Source organism: Corvus moneduloides, chromosome 7 (assembly GCF_009650955.1).
Source record: "Corvus moneduloides isolate bCorMon1 chromosome 7, bCorMon1.pri, whole genome shotgun sequence".
Classification (NCBI taxonomy): Eukaryota; Metazoa; Chordata; class Aves; order Passeriformes; family Corvidae; genus Corvus; species Corvus moneduloides.
In genome coordinates, this window is record NC_045482.1 from 34653684 (window position 1) to 34670267 (window position 16584).

Here is a 16584-nt window from a genome sequence, read left to right on the forward strand (position 1 = left end):
TCCAACCCCCAGCTTGAATGATACAGCCTAAACCCCAATGCAGAAAACCTGCTGCTTCCATTTTACTTATTTCTTTTATTCACAAAACCCCTCCCCTTCTCATCTAGTGGATGTTTTATCTATCATTTTAGAAGAGAACCTGGTGCACATTTAAAATTTTTACTCTTTTACTTAAGAAACTAAAACATATCACGAATTGGACACAACAATTTGGTCATGAACTTCATGATAGGTCATACATCTGTCTTTGTGAGAGCATGGTTCTCAACAAAATAACAAAGTGGAGAGAAAAGAGGAGTATTTAGGACAACTCAAGAAGAAGAACAATGGGAAAATGATACCAAATTTTTATGCTTCTTTCTTGTTTCCATTCTAATCACTTCAGCACAAATTCAGGAAGAACCAATGTCTCCTTTATGCAATAGCCAAGCCAATAATAATTGAAAGCATTTCTTGATTTAATTCAAACATGAAGTAAAATATAGATTCTGGACAAGGTAAGATCTGGTCTTGAATATGATTTATATAGTCCCTTAAATTTTAGTTTAACTGTTTTTATCTCTTTTCCCTCCATTTTCTGGCATTGTAGGAGCTTAGATCTTAGGGACAGTAATTCTCAATTACATTTCTAGTTCATCTAGTTCAGCATCTTAGACTGGAATCTTTAGAAAAAAAAGAAAAACATAAATACAGGATAATCAGCCCTCAGTTCAAGTCCAAGCAGACACCCTTGTAGAGATTGCTTCAAACTCCATCTTGCAGAAACAAAGCATTTTAATGCCTTTCAGACTGTTTCTTTGATGACAAGTAAGTAGTTGGAGCAGTCATTACCCATATCATCATCTCTCCCTCTTTGAATTTCACTGAAGCTTTGTCTCAAGACTCTTGACTGGCAGGAAGTTACACAGCCTAATTACACTGTGAAAGGACAGTTAATTCCTTTTCTCAGCTGGAATTGCTAACTTTCAATTTTATTGAGTATCCCTTTCAACTGAGTTACGAAGAAAGAAACTTTTGATCTCACAACTAAAGTCTGTCTCGTTTCCATCCTTTCCGTGCTAATCAACCCCAACATTTAGTGCCTTTCTTATTTCTTTTTTCTAATAGCTCAGATCAATATTTCCTGCAAACATTCTACAGAATAATTTAGAAGATTAAATCTTTCATCATGTTCTAGGTGACAATTTAAACATGGTTTTACCTAAGAGCAATTTCAAGAGTTGCAGTGCATTTGGAAAATATAAATGCCATGTAATTATTATAAAATAAATTATTAGGCATATGAATTTATCTGCTGAACCTCTTTTACTTCCACTGCCAATCACTGGTTTGACAACAAAGAGACAGGTGAGAAAGTGCTTTGATTAAAGTTCAACTTCAGTAAATTATCCCACATAACCCTAGACAGACCTGAAGGATAAATTCACATATTTCTATCTATCTCAGCAGTAATTATGATACATATGTTAAAGTCCTAACTATTAATAAGAAACAGTATCCCACGACCATAAGAGGAGTTTTAAGTAGAGTATTAATGCTTTTTAACCCTCCCAAAAGACTTACAAGAAAAAAGAGTTAAAAGCCTGGTTTTGCTGAATTGCCAGATCAATTTTTACAGTGTATAGAAGAAATAAAATTAATGGCTTGGGCCAACTGTCTTATGAAAGCCAAGTGCCTCGCAGCACAGAAAAGCATCGTGTCAGCTACCATTACTTACTCACACATCTGTTATCATCTATCAGGACTCTGTCCCCTCTACACGAGCAGTTCACTCGTCCATCAGGCGTCAGAAGGCATAAATCATGGCAGCCTCCATTCAGTTGTGCACAGGGAGATAACTCACCTGAAAAAACCAACAGCAAGAGATGAACTCTCTTTTATTAAATTTGCTTCAATGGCCAATGTCTTTGAGAGAGCAAAGATCACCATATCTCAGATCCACGGGCAATTGATTTGGGTTCTATCACTCAGATGAAAACGTCAGCATCCCTCAGATGCTGGCATGCTAAAGATAAACAAACAGCTGGAAAATAACAATTTTTAAAGCCTGCAACATTCAAAGCTGCTGAAATTTGACAAGAAAATATTTAACTGCTATCCATTGAGCTCAACACCCATAGCAGAAAATTCTGAATACTACTTATTTACTTGGGAAGAGGTTATACCCCATCTTTTCTGAACTAAAGAATTTATGAAACGCCATATAATCTTTTAACTTGGCTAAAACTAAGTAAAATCCCTGAAATTAACGATATTGGCATTAAGAAAACTGCTTTGTAGCTTACAGCTGTTGGTGTCGTTGGCAACAGCAATAATTCCCATTGGCTGGTGCGGGATATCGGAGCGGAGAACTTTGGTGTCTCCTCCCGTGTATTTACTGGAACGCAGGATGGCTCTCCTCACTCCATCTGACCAGAAGATGTACTCATCATACACAGCCAGGCTGAGGAAGGTGCCTGGGCCAGACTTAACAATGACCTAAAATGCAAAAGTGCAGAGGGGAAACAGGAGAAGCGCTGTCACTGAATGAGAAGTCCTTAAAGTGCAAACTGCGACTCCCATCACTTTTAGACAAAACACTTAATACATTTATACATCCAGCACCTGGGAAAATGAGATAACAGCATTTAAAATGTGTATAAAGGATGCTACAGGCATGTAAATTTCAGAAAACCAGGCATCTGTTCCTTAATTTAAAAAAATCACAGTTTATCTAAACGTGCCTGTAAAAACACCTACTCAACACTCTTCCTGCTTAATAGCTCCAACAGAAAAGAGGTTCTTGCAGAATGGTTCAAAGTCTAAAAATTCAATCTTTATGAACCAAAGTGAAGTGAAGAGTTTTAGAACTGAAGAGCGCTCACCACATCATCACATGAGAAACCTGAATGCAAGACAATAAATGTTTCACGTTTTGGAATTTAGAAGAAAAATCTCACCATAGTAATAATCAGTTTAAAACCTAGAAGAAAAAAATGAATTGCAGTTCACTATATAGTAAGGTTTGAAAGAAAATTCTAGAAATACAATGAATTTTATCCCAATCCAAATCACAGCTCCTGAATAATATTTGCATATGTTCTTTCTTTCCAGGTATCAGAATTAAAAATTTCACATTAACAGTTTCTTTTCTGAAGAATCTGACAATTCTTTAATTGCTTTTTTAGTTGAAAGTTTAATTCTGGCTGAACAGAATTACTGGAGGGGGGTTTAATATTGCTCCATTAGATAACAGAGGTAAGTAATACTCTTTTTGTTTTTATTGAATTGTATTCCAGGTTTCTATAGAAAAAAAATAGTAGCTTATGTATATTTATGAAGTGGGATCAATTCTGACTCAGGTTAAAAAAAAAAAAAAAAAAGGAAGCCAATGTCTATGTGCTGCTTATCATAGAGAAATTGGGATAAAACCAGAAAAATAACATCCTTTAACATATCTCTACTTCAATCACCATGGTTTTCCATCGCTTTGTGTGCTTTATCCCCTTTCCCAGAGGGAGTTTATAACAACGATGAGATTTCATGGAAATCTGCATGAACCAGCACATCTGATGGATCTGAGCCCTTTGTGCTTGCAAGGGGATGCTCTGTGACAACTCCTTTAAAAATGCTGTAATGAGAAAGGAGTAGTAAAAGTCAAGCCCACACTTAATTATTAAATAAGTCATTGTGGGTGTGTGGGAAGTCTTTCTCTCCATGTAACAAATGCACTTAATATACAGAACATCCAAACTTCATTTTGTGAAACTAAAGCCCCCAGCTTTGGTACTACAGCTATGCCTTGGAGACTAAGGAGGTGCCCCAACTCTGGGGGATTCAATATCAAGGGATGCTCCAGGTTTGTTCCCACCTGTGCCAATTCACTGGGCAGGTTATCTCAACAATCTGCTAACATAAATCATTCTAGTCCTGTGCACAGGAGCATTCCTGTCCATGTTTAAATTCACTTATACAGACAGAATGTCAAAATTACTAACATTAATCAGATAACTATAACAAATTCTGCTTCACTATGCACATCATGTATTTCTGCATATTTTAAAGAGGGCTGGACAGCAAATCCTTTTTTCCAGGAAAGATTTTTTCCCAGTGATAAACGTCCCAAGAGGACAACTTTTCTCTAACCAACCTTTTTCCAGAACTAAAAGTATTAAAAGATAAATGGGAATATATTAATGGCAAAAGATTTCCTCTCTAATTGTGCACATTTACAGTAAGACACTTTTCTTAATATACTCTTAAAAGCCTGCACTATTCATATTCAGACATTTCAGGAAAAAAATAAATCATGTATATTTCTGAAAGACCTGTATGAAATCTGGCCATGCAGATTTTGCAGCCCCGTATTCCTCTCTGTGCTAGTGTGAAACCATCCCAGTTGGAAAGATTTTATTGTTACAACCAGTGCTATAGCACAGCCCTGCTCAGCTTTCTGTGTTGGGTAGCACAGTCATAATTTCTCTCAGATTGGAACAATAGAATGTAAATTCATTAGAGAACTGATCATCGCTGTTCAACCTTGGGAGAGCTGAGATCCAAATAAAGTGTCAAAAAACCAAACTTTTTTCACTATTGCTCACTGTATTTCATTTCCTGGAGGCTCTGTATTATGTCACAGCGCTATCCAAGGACATTGGTTTTATTCAAGCATCCAAAATAAAGAGTTCATATTCCTATCAGCTTTTGGCCAGCTTTACAGCCCTTTTAACATTCTAATTTATAGAATAACACTGAAAGTTGTGACAATTTTTTATTTCTATTTTTTTAAGTCTGAATTTATACCAAAAATTGCAACAACCCCAGTACAATTTTGAAACTTTAAGGAATCATGAAAAGACATCCCTACCATCCCTTCCACCTGCAAGAGTGGAAGTCAGATATATCCAAGAGTACATCCCATGTTTTAATACTAAATGATACCAACATTCTGTTGCAGCAGACATTTCAAGCCTTGAGTAACATAAAACATTTTCTACATAAAGTGATGAGAGTGGAGGCTGGGGGATGTCAGAAGTTGAAAACCAATTTAATTTTAACAGTGATCTTTTATTTTTTGAATTCTGCTTTTTAAGTTGTCCAGAAATATTTTGGTTTAGCATGTAACAGCTCTAATTTGAGATCTGTGTAGCAGTTTCTCCAGAAAAACATGACTGAAAAAGGACTGGAGCCAGCCAGGTAGACATGTCAGGCAGAGAAGAATTTCTGACAGAATACTATGATTTTGATGATTCATATAAAACTTATTAGATTGTCAGTAAGAACTAGACTCAATGATTCTTATCATGACAACACTAAACTTTTATAGAAATACTGGATTTTTTTAAAAAGAGGAGTGCATAAAGTTAATGCACTAGCTTAAAATATTATATACTTTTTTTAGTATTTTAACTCTAATTAATTATTTATTATTTATAATAATATAATGTTGTACTGTAATATTAACACTATAATATTTATAGTATTATTTATAATACTTCTCTTTCAAAATGCTTACTAAATGGGTGGGCAGCACTGTATCTAATAAAGCTTTTAAATGCTTTCTAAGGGTTCTTCTTTAAGGGTATCTTTTCTAGAGATACCTAAACCTACTCAGAGGTCTAAAGCAGAATAAAAATTCTAGTACACAAACCTATACTTTAAAAGGTTAAAAATACTGACAATTTAAACTCAATTGCATAATAAAAAATCTGATAGAACTGATTTATACAGAGCACCACATTAGTCAATGTTATTTATTTTATTGTTGGAAATGAAAGATACAAAATAATATCCTATACTTGTTGTTAGGCTATGAATAATGATTTTAAAAGATTATAGAAGAGGAATTTATAGAAAAAAATTACATGAGACAGAAATACAGGGAAACCTGTTGCACAAATGGGGGAAAATGAAATAATTTAAGTGATAACTTTTATTTATTTGATTTATTTACCAACAAAGGTACATTTGGATTAAACTCCTGATTGTGTTTGTTGCGAGGCTCTTTGTTGATTGGTTTGAATGAAGACTATTTTCAACGTAGCTTTAATGCATGAATTTTCCTTTCATTTATCTTTCACTTTTACCTTCTAAATAACTTGAATTATAGAAAAGGATACAATGGACATACTAGAAGACCACGCTTGCCAAGAATAGCAAGATCATGCTTGCATGGAATTTTCTAAGCCCAATGTAACAAAATCAGAAGTGCTTCAACAATTCATTTTTGTTTCTCCACGATAGCAATGAACATCTAAGACACTGAAACCAAACTTCAGTGCTGAATTTGCAGTGTTCCAGCTGCTACTTAGTTTGCAGTTCAGCTGAATGACAGATTAAACAACTGTTTAAAAAAACCCTGTATTTTCAGTGCCACGGAAAGGGAAAGTACACAGCTGTGTTTTAGTTTTATTTACCACTATTATATTAACCAGGTTCTTTGAAACTGCATGCTTATTATGATAATTATCTTCAACTCCATAAATGACAACGACGACTTCATCTAATGTTAGATTTACTTCAATCTCCTAGAATTTTGTTAGATCCTGAGGTATTATAAATAATCTTGTTCTCCACAGCCTTTTGAGATTAGCTTTACCTGTTCACTAATTCCTTCTTTAAATTAATTTCTACCAGGCTACCAACACTGGACATCAAGATATTTCAGCAAACTGTCCCAAACTAAAAATGTTGGATCTGTCTCAACCAGGTATCTGCCTCACAGGGATTAGAGGATTTTACTGCCTTTGGCTAGGGAATAACTTTGATTAGGTTCAAGCTTAGCACTTCCTTACAGAACTACTGGAAGAAAGCAACTCATCAATGTCACTGAAGAAAACTCCTCAGAAAAACAACGAATTAAGCAGGGGGCAGGTATTTCACTCTTTCTATTGGTTTTGGACTTCTTCAGATGAATGTTGAAGGGAAACGTGGACATTTGAAAAGTTGAGAAACAAAAATTTTTTTATATATATATTTGCGAGACAAAAGAATCAAGGATGGAACATTCCTTCTACAACTACTATATCTATTGCTGGACAGAGAAAATTAAGAAGTCCACAACTTCACTTCTAATGCCATTAATTGCCAAGAATATCTATGCTATTCCAGCTGCTTTTCAAACACAGAAAGATGATTTGATTAAAAAGCCCAGAACTTAACTCTTGTTCCCTTAACAATCATAATAGGGGGAAATAGGGGAAGTAAACCATGGTGAACTTAAATGTCCAGGTGGTAAATTGTGCATTTTGTGCTAAAACCAACATTTTTTTAACTGGCCTTTCTTGTTTCTCTATTATTGTTTCCAGCACCATTCAAAATAATTAAAGAGAAACCACAGAAACTGATGAAGTAATTTCTCTATGAAAGTAGGCTCAATTTTATTTTGTTTCCTAGACCAACCATCAAAGCTAATTAAAATATCTGCCTTCTAGTCAACATTATTTTCCTTTGGGTTACTTTTTATGTTTGAATATTTATTTGTACATAGAGAATACAGCAACGAGATTGTTCAACACAGAATTACATTCAGGACTTGCATAATTTTTAACTGCTAATACTCAGATCTTGGTGAGGACCTCTTCTAATACTTTTTAGCACAGTCTTATTTTAATGGAGTTAGACATTCTACATTTCAAACTGCTCATGTTTTGCATAATTTCTCTTTGTTCCAGCTGCCTTGGCTGATCTCACTTTTATCCTGCCTTAGTGAGTTTTTGGTCACCTCTCAAGGTAACATTGATGTCATCACGAATGCCTTCCCAGAACTGGCCAAAATTATTCTGCTGTCCTCAATGATACTTGTATTTGAAATAAATATAACAGCACGCATGGAAAGTAATTTTAGAGGTCAGTCATAAACTCAAGTTTTTCATAAATGTACAACCAAACCTAAAGCTTGCACTTCTGCTGGAGACTGAAGAAGGTATCTGACAAAATGTTACTGAATAAAGCAGAAGTTGAACACCAACTATGGAACTTCTTTAACTGTCTTAATACAGAAACTCAACAGAATAAAAACATACATCCTAGAAACTGAAAGGTACAATTACTGCCAGGTTGCAATTACATGAAGGTTTAATTACCAGAAACACCTCTAAACCCCTATTGACTTTAACAATCACACCCATAGGCCTACAAAACCATAACTGAGACCAAAACATTCCAGCCTGGAAGTTAAAAAATAACTATTTACAGGAAGTTAAAAATATTTCTAGTATTTCACATGTAAAATGTTACTAAATACTTAACACTGAAGAAGGAAAAAATAAATCCAAGTAGGTCATGATTTATTGGAAAAATAACTCTAAACCTTGAAATTAGTGTTATTTGCTGTTGGCTCAGTTTCTGTGTTCATGAAAAAAAATGTTATAATTAAAGCACTAAGCAGTTAAAAACAGCTGTGGCCACAATATTAAATCCAAGTAAGGCCAGGAAAAAAAATGGAGGAAAATGGGAAAGAGTTGTGAAAAACACAATTGCCAGTTCTGTATTTTAAACCAGAAGATCTGACAGAACAGAACAAAAAATGTTAAAAAAACAAGCCCCAACAAACTTAATATCCTCTAAGTAATAAAAAGGAACAAAAGTAACAAAAAAGCTTCCGAACTTGAAAGAGTATTCCAGAAACCAAATACTAGCATTAAAATATCAGCTCAACGCAAAAATCAATAAACCCTTACAATCCACTTTAAAGAGTGAGGTCAATACTGCTAAATGATTTTGTACTAATTCATTGTACTAGATTATTGTGGTGAGCAGAATGAAGAAAGAAGCTGCTATCTGGAAGAAAATTCATTACGTTACCATTAGCCTTTCATGTTCTACTATCCAATTTCTACCCTTGTTAACCTAACTGAAACTAGAGAGCAATGAAGCAGAGATAGTGGGGAAAAGGCTAATGTGTTTAAACTATTTTTGACAGGTGGCTGATGACTGAAACACCCCAAAGAATCTGAGATCACCAGAACAGCAGAGCAACCATTACTTGCATTGATGTCACAGAAATCAGGGATCTCATCCAGCTGGCCAGCATAGGAACAAAGTAAAACAACTGCCCTGGAAGTATTACTTTTCACTAGATCAATAATACAGTTACCAGGTTGGATTCTGGCACTCCTTGTATCAACAGAAATGTGCCTTCAGCATGATCAGCCACTCTGCTGAAGTGCTGCTAGGGAGGCCAAGCAGCCTGCTGGGCTTTTCCTGCTGGTATAACAATCCTCATCTAAGCAATACAGCAACAGTGAGAACCCAGGTCAGTATTTCTGACAACAGAATTAGCTGATTACCCCAGAACAGATATTGGTGTAACACACTAGAGCTCCCAAAAACCATTCAGAAGAGTATGCTGGGCTCAGATTATTGTGTTCAGGAGCTTTTTTGTTTGCTGCAATGGGGAAGAAGAATTAAATCGTCAGAAAACCAAACCAAGATACAAGATAACCAGAAAAATTGGAAGTTTCAATGTTCAACTGCTGAGAAAACTGAATGACCCTTTTTTTCTTGCTGATGCAAAGTGAAAGCCAAAGGCCTGATAAAAAAATGTGGTATTTTAGTAATGGTTTCTGTAACTAAGTAGGATCATGTCCTGTTTCATGTCTGTGATGCCTATTTTGTTATATCTTACGCAAAGATGAAGCTAAACTGTTTAATCACAACCTCCTAATTACCTTGTACTTCAGTTTTGTTTTACTAAGTATATAGTCAGAGACTGAAAACTTCAGAATCCATTTGGTTTTGGTTTGCCCAGTTTCTGATACAGTTACTGCATCTGAAAGCATTAGTGAGCTGTGGTTAATTCATATAAAAGGAAAACAAAAGGAAAAAGGAAAAGCACATGCCTTACCATGCTGACTGTACCTGTGTTCTGCTCTTACAAGCTTGGCTCTCTTATTTTACTCTGATAAAGTTTTGTCTAAAAATAGTGTGGGGAATTTCTGGATAGGATTCCAAAAAAACATGTAATTTTCATTTAAGATGAAAAAATATTTCAAAGCTCATACATTGCATATGAAGCACTTTTTAAAAATTAATAGATATCAAAGTGAGATGATGTGCACTCTCCTGTAAAGCTGGGAACTGAATATAAACCAGAACATGCCCTTCATTCATTTTATCCTGAACTTCGGGAGATATAAAATCCCTGAAAAGAAGGTTTCATGAAATACGAGAAATGTAATGCTAAAGATGTAACAAAACCACAAGCACAGATGAACTGCCTTCAGCACATGCCTTGTAAAAGATCTGCTTGAGCTGAAACTAAGAGTGTTCAAGGACCAAAATATATTATGATGAAAGAGTAATGGAGACAGCTCAGTATCTGAAAATGTATAAAACATGTATGAAAAATTTATAAAGTTAGAAAACATTAGAAATAAGATTTGCTGAGCAACACTCAAGAATTACACAAAAGAAATTCTGAGCAAACTGAGCATTATTTGTATTTCAACAGTCTTCAGTTTTAAATCTAATATACAACTATTATTGGGAGAAATTTAGCCAGTTAATAAACTTCCTGTAACAATTTCACTTTGAAGATGCTAATGAACGCAAACAAACATACAATGAACATGCTCAGCATTTTTGGTTTACTTACATATCTTTGTGATCCATCGTATTCACACCTCTCAATTTTTCCCAAGCTGCCATCTGAAAAGTAAAGTTTCTCTGCCCTGTGATCAATGGTGAGTCCATTTGGTGTCAGAATATCAGTGCTAATGATGACCTGGGCATTTTTGCCTGAGAGAGTGGATCTCATGATGCTTGGGAGCTGCTCATTCCAGTTTGTCCAAAACATTAAGCTGTATTAAAATCAAAATAACAAACAAAACCATAAGATACATTTTATAATTTAATTCTCTACAAAATGAACACCAGAGAAAAAACCCAAACGCCTTCATAAACAATTCTGAATGGCATCTATAATTTTTATAATCAATGGTGAATATGAAAATGTAATAGCCTATAAATAAATTATATATAGAAATTACAGCAGTCTCCTAGTTCATTAATTTGTATAGGAGTACAGATTTTTTTCTTTTACAGATCTGTTCAGTCCTGATCTTGTCTCTACAGTAATTTACCATTACAGAGAGATACAAGCTGTATAATTATATAAACCTAATTCTGCTAATGTGTGTATTAGTAATCTTTAACAGTGAAATTAATCTGCAGCTTCTCCCATACTAAAGCTATGATACAGACCAAAGGTGTGCAGAAAGTTGATAATGGGAAGAAAAGGACCTTAATGTGCTCTACAAGAGGCTCAGTCAGCCCCTTTTTATTGTTAGCAATGACAGACAAATGTTATGGACTGGGCTGCTGAAGTAATTTCAACTCATGGACTGATGAGAACCCGACCCTCCTCTCATTGCAATCTCCATCAGAGCTTGGGTGGTTTATTTATGATACCTTGGTGATTGTATTTTATGATACAGCATAAACTCTTGATTTGCATTAACAGGACATGAAGCCACACATGGAAATAAGCTCCACTACTCATGGAGCTTTGTACATTCAGCTACCACAAATTAAAAATAGAATTTAGTATGGCAGAAATGTTCCCCAACCTCCCCAAAAGAGAGAGACAGCTACAAGAAGCAGAAAAAAGCAGGTTGCCTTTATCATAGAATTAACAGAGAAAATTAAAGTACCTCAAACGTGTAAGACACTGAAGTAAAAATAAAAATCCTCTCACTAACACAGTGTTTTTGAGAGTGGCGGGAAGGAACTAAATTATACTTCTTTGCAGGATTTTGTCCATTGTTACATACTTTTATACAACACCAATTTTTGTGATAAACACATGAGCCTCTATTTTGCATACAAGAAACTCAGACTTCTTTTGGTAAGTGATTAAATTAATTTTATTTTTCACTTAAGCAGTAAGAGTAACATGTCTGAGAAAACGACCACTCAGTAATTTGCATTTAGCTCACTCTTAAGAAAAGCACCTTGAATTCTTTAACGTTACATGAAAATGAAATGATTATTTGATCTGAAAGAAAAACATATAAAATGTTGAATCTTAATTCTGCAACTCCTTTATAAGAGGAAGACAATAAAAGATACTAACAATAAAACATGGTAACATTTGTCTCCTAAACAGAGAAATCTAATCAACCTTTGTAGGGTTCAGCAATACTGGTTGACTAAAACTAAGTGCTGCTTGACACCAGGCAAGAATGAGGATGTCATAGGAGAGATCTAACACATACTTTTGGCATTCATCCAGGGCCAGCACGTGGGGATGGTCATCCTCAGACATGGTGATCACGGCCTCGCGGTTGAACGCCCCGCGGCGCCGCTGGTCCACGGTGTGCCTGGTGATGGAGGACGTGGTGGAGCTGGTCCAGTACAGAGTGTCCCATGCTCTGTGATAAGCCAGGCCCTCCACTGACCCAACATCTGCAAGACACGGTGACAGAGCAGATAAAACTCCTGCTAATGAGATGCTTGGTTTCAACTGTCCCCAGAGCTGATCCTGCAGACTTGCAGGGTTCAGCTACTTCAGCCAACTGACTCTGCCGTGTGTTTATTTTCACTGGAATCAAAATCTCATCTCTTTTTTTTTTTCATAAATTTAAATTAAAAAAAAACATAGAGGGCAAGACCACAGAGTTAATACCCTGTACCATACTGGTCAATTCTAACAATCATCAAACTAATATTACCACTACAGTGTCCCCAGATAATACATCAGAAAGGACAAACATTCATTCAAGACAGCAATTATTTAATCATGTCTTCAAATATCATTTAAACCCAGTCTTGGGCATTTTTTCACTAGTTGCTTGTATTATTTAGCTCACTCTATTTTGTAACACTGACACATGACATTAATAGGGATCAAAGTGTCCTGTTGTTATTAACTCTGTTGGCTTTTGTTAAACACCTGAAAAATACTGAAAAACTACCAACTCTGAAGGTCTCAGCATCAATATATAATTTTAACAAGCCATGACACCACACTCATTCAACATAAAAAACTGTGAGCTAGGAAAAAAAAAAAGAAAATATTAGTAAGCAATTAAAACATATATTTCATGTCCTGAAAAGATAAATTGTACTTAATCCCAATATATAAAAGTGGCAGACTCTGAGAAATAGGAATAATTATTCCCTACCATTATTTTTTAATTACTACAAAAATACATATGTTGGTAACTTCACTTATTATTTTGCTAGAGACAAATATTTTTCGACCAGAAGGTCCATGCAGCTTATTAATGAGCTACAGAAGGCAAAAATTTAGAAATATAATTAGGATTACATTATGTTGGCTATTACAATTTACATTCAGCTTGCTGAAAGATGTAATTTTCACTATGCAATTCATACATACAGAACAGAAAGTCCCAAAAAGAGTTTGGTCATGCTGAAAAAGCCAATACTGAAAGAAAACTTTGAAGCAAATAAATCAGAACTATGAGAAAAATAATTATTTATCAGTTTTTTGTATCTTTCTTGTTAAAGCATTTGGCTATCTTCTGACTACATTTTGTGACGTATCTGTGCAGAAGTATCAGTGATTTGTCTTCAAGAAGAAACAACAGAAAAAAAATAAATGTGATGACACTCCTTAAAGGGAGGTGAATATATGTAAAAATAGTTTGCCTACTTATGAAACAGAATTGATAAAGAAAAAAAACACGTACCTTCAGCTCACCTACAAGTAGCTCAAAATATTGAAATACAGAGAAGGTTTTAGAAATCACCAACTGAAATTCAAAGATAATCAGCTCTTTCAAATATCATGACAGATTTTCATTAAAATTATACATTGAATCCAAATTTGCCACTACATACAGTTCCCTAAACTAAAACAAATGTTCTTAGATATCTGGTTCAACTATGAGGTTTCCCTGTGTGGAATCACAACTTGGTCTCGATGGTCCTCATGGGTCCCTTCCAGCCTGGATATTCTGTGATTCTAGCACAAAATAACACATGTATTGATGTCTTCCAACCAATTCTACCCTGTATCTGTAATGAACACACCACCAGAGCATTTATTGCTCTGCATTTGTAAGACAACAGAAAAAAATAAAAATCATTTTTCTTGTGTAACCTCTTGAATTTCTATCAAGTTTAGCTTTCTTTCCTGTCTGAATCTGTCAAGAAATTTGAGAGAAAACTGATTACACAACATGGCCCAAAACTCTTCTGTAGCAGACAAAAGGTAATGATGTTGTTCCTGTCACAGCAAGATGTGATCAACTAAAACTCAACTACAAGGATGAAAGTGCTCTTCAGTACCAGATTTGTTGTTTTATGGGTAATTTCTGTACTAGAGAGGAGAATTGAATTTTCCCACAGATATCAGAAAGCAAAGTTTCCCCTTCGTACCCAGGACAAACACATCATACTGCAGTTCCATGTTTAGGCCTGTAAATGGTGACAGAAGAAGGTTTAAATTCAAGTTACTATTCATAAAATGGCAATTTCTAAGTTTTTAGAGAACAGCAACATGGAAGGTTATGGCATGTATGGAGACAAGCAAACATTTAGCATACAGATGAAAAATGTTTTAATAAAATACCTAAAATATGCAATTTTGCAAAAAAACCTTTGCCATATATATGTATGTCCCAGCAGAGCAGAGCTAAAAGAAAGCAAACTATAAAACTTAATTCAAAGATAAGGTTCAGGGGAGAAACCTGTAGATGACAATTATTTCATAAATAACTCAAACAGAAAAACAGAGCAAAAAAATATGCTCCTACAAAAAAAAAAAAAAATCAGAAGACTTATATTGTTTTAAGACAGGAAAAAATATTAATTAAATAGAAAACTAACTGCTGCAAACACACACCAAGTGCATTTTCTTAACCCCACCAAAAGTATTAATTCTGAAGGATTTACACCAGGCACACTCTTTTATTTGCTGATAAACTTGTAGTTTTATCATGTTCTGTACTTACGGAATTGAGAACTCCACCAATATAGGAGTGACTCATTTAATAGCTTTAGAAATCTATAAATAAGGTGGTTTAAAAGTCAAGGGCATAGGATTTAGAGAGCAATACAACTTTTAGATAAATTCTTCCAATGTATAACACAAGTAACTTTGTTCTTTTTAGCACGTGGTGTGAACTGGACGTGCCAGCAGTGCACCATTCAGGCAAATCTTCATGATAAGAATTTCTCACTGCTAATACAATTTTTTTGGGTTAGTTTATACATTTCTAGGGGTTTTCTTTTGCCTTTTTTTTTTTTTTTTTTTGTTTAGAGGTTACTGACGAATCTCTAAGTTCCTGTAAATCTTTTATCAGTGATAAAACAGTGACCAAGGACAGGAATTATGCTAGAAATGGTCGTCTAGACCTTTAGGCTGTTCCTTAAAATGAAAGCTTTCCAGCAACTTCATATTGCTAAAGACAGGATACTGGAGAATGTTCCTGAGCAACTGCATTTCAGTGTTATATCATCACTGGTTTGTATAGATATTATTTTATATTTCCTTATTTCGTACTCCTTTAAAGAATACTCTAGAGCACTTTTTTCCTTAAATTTACTTTATCGTTAGATATTCAGTTACTATAAAATACATTGGAAATATGTACTTGTCCTCTCTGGTGCTACAGTTGGGGGATTTAGTCCCAAATGCCACTGACAGGTTGAAAATTAGCAATTTGTTTACTCTAAGCTTCATATTTTTGCAGCATCATGTAATATTCTGAACTGGTAAAGCATAAAGAAACTGGAAATGAAAGGAATCCCATTTGTTTCACTGACATATTGAATTAAAACACTGATGGCATTAGATGCCTACAGCACTGATTAAATTTATTCAAGCCATGAAGCAACAGTTTATGATTTTCACATGAATAGCATACTTAAGTGAAAAGAACATTAATACAATATGATATTAATATACAAATACTCACATTATTCACCTGCCACTGACGTTCCGAATTAAATCAGTAATGGGGTGTATAACTGATTAAATATCTACACAAGAGAATGCAACAGCTTATGATTTACAAAGGCAATGCCAGAGTGATCACATCATTACGTTGCCAAATGCTATCTATCACTTTTACTGAAGTTAACGAAGATAGATTGCATCCCACAGATGAGACGCAGCCTATAAATATTGTCATGCTGATCTTCATCTGACTTTCTCAGGGAACAGACAAGCAAAAAATCAATAACTGAACAACTCAGAATATGCTCCCTTATTATTGCAGCCAGAAAATATAAATAATAAAGGGCAAGGTTTAAAATAATCCAATAATACTTGCCACTGATTTTGGTTATATATATATATATATACACACATACACACATATACACACTAGTTCTCCATTTCATAGATTTTTACTTCTTACCTTCTGTTTTTAAAACCACCTAGAAAGTTTACAGTCAAAACTTTTCCAGTTGCACCACTTCAATTACCTTTTTCCTTCAATTTACCATTTTAACCAACTCCTTTTCCTTAACAATGATGTAAAGGAAGAACAACTGTCAACATCATTATTTTTTTTAACACTGAAAGCCATCAAAGCAATCAAATTGAGCATAAACTGTACTTTGATATCAGAACATTGGAGATGGCTTTAATGATCAGTGGTGAAACACCTGCTTGATCTTTATTCATTC

General features: G+C 34.7%; 1 protein-coding gene across 2 annotated transcripts in view; it reads right to left on the reverse strand.

Annotated features, from left to right (window-relative positions):
* Positions 1–16584, reverse strand: part of LRP1B (LDL receptor related protein 1B) — a 638461-nt gene that overhangs the window by 121388 nt on the left and 500489 nt on the right. For both annotated transcript variants that reach the window (XM_032114472.1, XM_032114471.1), the window contains 4 exons: positions 12198–12387; positions 10577–10781; positions 2286–2478; positions 1718–1843 (listed from right to left, as the gene is read on the reverse strand). In XM_032114472.1, the coding sequence (XP_031970363.1) occupies positions 1718–1843; positions 2286–2478; positions 10577–10781; positions 12198–12387 (714 nt within the window). The remainder of the gene's footprint in view (positions 1–1717; positions 1844–2285; positions 2479–10576; positions 10782–12197; positions 12388–16584) is intronic.